This window comes from Bos grunniens, chromosome 14 (genome assembly GCF_055505025.1).
Source record: "Bos grunniens cultivar Pamir isolate PY7600 chromosome 14, Bosgru_T2T1.0, whole genome shotgun sequence".
NCBI lineage: Eukaryota > Metazoa > Chordata > Mammalia > Artiodactyla > Bovidae > Bos > Bos grunniens.
Window position 1 is genome coordinate 5,733,942 of NC_141178.1, and position 6,000 is coordinate 5,739,941.

At 45.0% G+C, this 6,000-nt stretch overlaps 1 protein-coding gene across 1 annotated transcript in view; it reads right to left on the reverse strand.

Moving 5' to 3' along the window:
- PSKH2 (protein serine kinase H2) overlaps positions 1-5,132 on the reverse strand; it is a 28,969-nt gene extending 23,837 nt beyond the window's left edge. Inside the window, 1 exon segment of the mRNA XM_086338139.1 lies at positions 4,948-5,132. Within this exon segment, the coding sequence (XP_086194265.1) occupies positions 4,948-5,132 (185 nt within the window).
- Between the last annotated feature and the right edge of the window lie 868 nt (positions 5,133-6,000).

Consider the following 6,000-nt stretch of genomic DNA (forward strand, 5'->3'; position numbering starts at 1 on the left):
TGTCATTATTTTTCATTTTTATTTTTCATTATTCCCTAAACATATTACGGTATATATTGATATAATGTAACATTTTTTCCATTTACCAGTATCTTTACTTCCTATGTAAAAAATTATCTAAACGATTATTTTAAATGACTAACCAGCATTCCATCATGTAGCTATTCCGCAATTTAAATATTCCTTTGCCACTGAATATTTAGTCCCACTGTGAGGTGGACATGGGATGTCTTTCAACATAGATGTTTCACTTTATTTTTAATATTGATTGATTTGACTGCATCGTCTCAGTTGCAGCATGCAGGGTCTTCGCTACATCATGTGGATCTTTTGTTTTGATGCATGAACTCTCTAGCTGTGGTGTGGAGCTTAGCTGCTGCTGGATCTTAGTTCCCTGATCAGGGATCCAACCTGTGTCCCCTGCATGCCAAAGCAAATTCTTAACCACTGTACCACCAGGGAAATCCCAGCACGCAGATATTTTAAATATTCCTGTTGAAGTCTTCTTAAGCTTTTTCCTTTATTGCTTCTGCTTTTTGCATTGTACTCAGAAAGGACTCCCAAATTGGATACACTGTGATGTAGAAATGCACTGTGCAATCAGCCTTTGAATTTTTAATCAGTTTCTTATTTTCTACCCATCACACAGATTGGCGATCACCAAAGCAAATTATATCTCAGGGTTCAGGAGCTGTTAGACCTGGCTCTCACTGCTGTAGAGGTAAAGTACGGGAAAGTTACGGCCTCATTCTCCTCGGGTAAATCCCGATTCACCAGACTGTTTATAACGTCCTATCTCTTGTGACTTTGCAACTTGCCATTGTCCTCACCGACCCTATTTACCACTCTGCTGCTGCTGCTGCTGCTAAGTCGCTTCAGTCGTGCCCGACTCTTAGCGAACCCATGGATTGCAGCCCACCAGGCTCCTCCGTCCGTGGGATTTTCCAGGCAAGAGTACTGGAGTGGGGTGCCATTGCACTCTGCTGCTGCTGCTGCTGCTGCTAAGTCACTTCAGTCGTGTCCGACTTTGTGCAACCCATAGACGGCAGCCCACCAGGCTCCGCCGTCCCTGGGATTTTGCAGGCACGAACACTGGAGTGGGTTGCCATTTCCTTCTTCAATGTAGGAAAGTGAAAAGTGAGAGTGAAGTCGCTCAGTCGTATCCGACTCTTAGCGACCCCATGGACTGCAGCCTACCAGGCTCCTCCATCCATGGGATTTTCCAGGCAAGAGTACTGGAGTGGGGTGACATTGTCTTCTCCGCCATTGCACTCTAGACCTGTGAAATCCTGTATTGTGTATTATTCAGTAGCCTGCCATCTAGTGGTGGAAATGGAAAATGAAGGTTTTTCCCCCTTAGAGAATAATCCGATTTTACAATACAGCTCTAAGGTCACTCACTCCAGTAATAACTTAATATTTGTATAAAATTGTGAATAGTTTAGGCTTCCCTAGTGGCTCAGTGGTAAAGAATCTGCCTACAATGCAGGAGACACAGGAGATTTGGGTTCAGTCCCTGGGTGGGGAAGACTGCCTCCAGTATTCTTGCCTGGAGAATCCTGTGGCCAGAGGAGCCTGGTGGGCTACCGTCCATAGGGTGGCAAACAGTAGCGTACGGCTGAAGCAGCTGAGCACGTACGCACACACGAACAGTTTACGGGGGCTTCCCTGGTGGCTCTGTGTAAAGAATCCGCCTGCCAATGCAGGAGACGCAGGTTCAATTCCTGGGTCAGGAAGATCCCCTGGAGAAGGAAATGGCAACCCACTCCAGTACTCTTGCCTGGAGAATCCCATGGACGGAGGAGTCTGACTATAATCCATGGGGTCCCAAAGACTCAGACATGACGGCGACTAAACAACAAACAACAATGTGAATAGTTTATGAATCACTTTTTAAATAGTAGAATGAATCATAAACCTAGAGTCAGAATATCTTTATCTCCAGATTTGCAATTACTGATTTGTAATATCTGCTTTTTTTTTTAATCCTTAACTTTTTGAAGTTGGGCCTCCCTTTCTTTGAGGCAAGAAGGTCGGGTTTTTCTGTGTGTGTGTGTGTGTGTGTGTGTGTGTTTAATATTTATTTATTTGTTTTTGGCGACCCTGGGTCTTGGTGGTTGTGCACAGGCTTTCTCTAGTTCTCTAGCTGTAGACTGCTCCCGTGGTGGCTCGGACGGTAAAGTGTCTGCCCGCAATGCGGGAGACCTGGGTTCGATCCCTGGGTCGGGAAGATCCCCTGGAGAAGGAAATGGGAACCCACTCCAGCATTCTCACCTGAAAAATCCCATTGACTGAAGAGCGTTGGGTCGCAAAGAGCCGGACACGACTGAGCGACTTCACTCTCCCTTTCACTACTCGCAGAGAGTGGGGACCGCTCTCCCGCAGCCGAGCGCAGGCTTCTCACTGCGGCAGCTTCTCCTGCAGTGGAGCGCAGGCCCTAGGACGTGGGCGTGGGCTCAGCAGCTGCAGCGAGGGCCTCCACCGTGCAGGCTCAGTAGTTGGGGTCCTTGGGCCAAGTTGTCCCGTGACTTGTGGGAGCTTCCTGGCCCAGAGATCCAACCAGAGTCCCCTGCATTAGGAGGCGGATTCTTAACCACTGGACCACCAGGGAAGCCCAAGAAGACTGTTTTTGATGTTCCAAAGTTCTTTATAATTTCCAGTACATTTTATAATCTTATGAAATGTGGCACTGGGATAACTCAAATCAAGAAATTTCTTTTCCAGATTCTTTAAAGAATTAGCCACAAAAAGCCGTGAGTGTCTCCATATTTCTTCAGTTGGTATGACATCCTATCAAATTTTCTCTGATAACATCCCTTCCTATGCTAAGATTATAAGCTTTGTATGTATAAAACTATTTCTGATTATAAATCTTTCTTGGGTAACATTTTTAAAAATGTAAATATAATGTATAATAATGACCTCTATAATAATGTAAAATAATGACCTTTCTACCTAATAATTCATTTTTTCTTAGTTCATATTTTTTCATAGAAATAATGTTCTCAGCATAACAATGCCATTTATTATTCCCACTGGTGAATTTTCCATCTTTGCTGCTGCTGCTACTGCTGCTAAGTCGCTTCACTTGTGTCCAACTCTGTGCAACCCCATAGACGGCAGCCCACCAGGCTCCCCCATCCCTGGGATTCTCCAGGCAAGAACACTGGAGTGGGTTGCCATTTCCTTCTCCAATTACATTTTAAAATGTGCATGAATTCAAAAGTAGATAATTTCTTCAAGTAAAAACATGAATATTTATACAATTGTGTGATATATGAATTTTATAACTTTTTAAAATAATTAATGTTATAAATCAGAATTTCTCAAATACTATTCAAAATAATACTACTTCTTCAAGTCACTAAAGACACTAGTTGCCCAAACAAAGGGAGCCATTGTCCAATCTATTGTTTGGAAAATGCTATCTTAAAGTTCAAAGGCTCTAATCACCAAAGGACTTCCCAGAGACTTCAGTATGTTAGCATGCATTTTGATTGTCCAAGTTGGTTGTTTGTTCACAAAGCTTTTCCTTCCACCATAGAACATATCTCAAGGAAATATCGACTGATAATAAAAGATAGAAAACCAAAATCACAATTTAAAAGCAGTGAGATTCAGTTTTACTTGGGAACATTACTGAGGACTGTAGCCAGGAGACAGTCTCTCAGATAGGTCTGAAGAATGGCTCTGAAGAGGTTGAGAAAGAGCCGCCAATATATATGTGAATTCGGGCTGGAAAATATGTGTAGTCAAGCATACATCTTGATAAAAGATTATTGCTAATCACACACACACACAAAAACCAGATATATGAAGTCAATGAGTTTAGTGCTTTTCTGTTTATGGGAAGGTGCGAGAATCTGGAGTCACCAACATTCTTCCTTAGATATGCGTCTTAACTACCTTGGACCAAAATCCAAAACACAGAATGCTCATCCTATTTTTTCCATCCTGAGTTCCCTGAGTTCAGGACTCACTGTTGGAGGCTGTCAGTCGGTTGCGACTTAACCCTTTGTATAACTGGATGATGAGCAACATTCTGTTCTTTTCTGTTTACAGATCCTTAAAACAAGGTAAGTTGCAGTGAATATGTAGGGTGAATGCAACCAGATTGTGAAATAACAGATGAAAACATTTTTTTTTTTAATGCTATTTAGGATGAAGAGAAGGGCTTGCATTATGGGGGAAACCAGTGATGGCTTTGTTGCAGGGACGGGGATGCCTACCAGGGTCCCAGAGTGGGCTCTTGGGTAACACCAGGAAATAGGTCATCTGAGGAGACACCATGCTGACAAAACCAGAGGCTTCTTTGGGAAGGGGCACCCGGACGGAGAGCAGGAGCATAAGGGAACCCAGCTCCGCCACAAGGCTCTCAGTCTCCAGGGTCATGGTGAGGGGATTCGTTTCCAGGTTGTCTATGGCCTGTCATCCTGGCTCAGGGTCTTTCTTGGTGGTATGCGCATTGCTCAGCCAAGATGGATTCCAGCGAAGAGGATTCTGGGAGGTTGGTAGGTCACACGGACTGGTGTTTCCTTTTGACCTTTCCCAAATTCTTCTGGTTGGTGGTAGCATGTCAGCTCCTTGCTCCTTACCAGGCCTCCTGTCATAAAATAACTGTAAAATAACTCATGCAAATGGTCACTGAGGTGCCTGGCCAGGGTGGACGGCTTCAGTCAGTGTTTCCCCTAACAGTTTGGTCAGCAGAGTAAGGGACAGGAAGTAGGAGAACTCCTTGATGTTTGTTAACGTATGTTAAAGAGAAAAACCACAGGCCACATGTAATGCCACTTGTGCCAAAGCCCATGATTCCACCTGGATTTAATCTAATTGTAGTTTCAACCTTCCTCAGAAATGCAACCTTAATCAAGCAGTTGGAATTTTCTGGGCATATGTCCTCTTGGAGGAGGTCGCCATTAACCCCACCATAGAGCCGCCAGAACTTACACAGGACTGGGAAACAGACTCGGGGATGGCACAAGCAGAACCTTGTGTACCAGGACCCTGACCCTGACTTGCCCAGGAGGGTCCAGGAGTCTCTGGAGGAGGCGAGGGTCGGCGGAGGCCTGCTGCAGGGTCGGGAGCACTCGGTGCGACAGTGCGTGCACAGACCTTTTGAAGGAGGTCGCCATTATCTTTGTTATATACAGTATACGGTGAAGTCGCTTAGGCATGTCCCACTCTTTGCAACCCCATGGACCGTAGCCTACCAGGTTCCTCCATCAGTGGGATTTTCCAGGCAAGCATACTGGAGTGGGTTGCCATTTCCTTCTCCAGGGTCCCAACCCAGGGATCAAACCCAGGTTTCCAGCATTGCAGGCAGAGGCTTTACCTCTGAGCCACCAGGGAAGCCCCTTTTACCTTCATTACCTCCACCATAGTTTGGCCCCAGGCAAATAGCAGGGTGAGAACACAGCCCCATCCATCAACAGAAAATTGGATTAAAGATTTACTGAGCATAGCACCATCCATCAGAACAAGACCCAGTTTCCCCCTCAGTCAGTCTCTCCCATCAGGAAGCTTCCATAAACCTCTTATCCTTCTCCATCAGAGGGCAGAGTGACTGAAAACCACAATCATAGAAAACTAACAATCTGATCACATGGACCACAGCCTTGTCTAACTCAATGAAACTATGAGCCATGCCCTGTAGGGCCACCCAAGACGGATGGGTCAAGGTGGAAAGTTCTGACAAAACGTGGTCCACTGGAGAAGGGAATGGCAAACCACTTCAGTATTCTTGCCTTGGGAACCCCTTTTTATACTGAAAAGCCAAAGATAGGACACTAACAGATGAACTCCCCAGGTCAGTAGGTGCCCAATATGCTACTGGAGATCAGTGGGGAAATAACTCCAGAAAGAATGAAGAGAAGGAGCCAAAGCAAAAACAATGCCCAGTTGTGGATGTGACTGGTGATGGAAGCAAGGTCCGATGCTGTAAAGAACAATATTGCATAGGAACCTGGAATATTAGGTTCATGAATCAAGGCAAATTGGAAG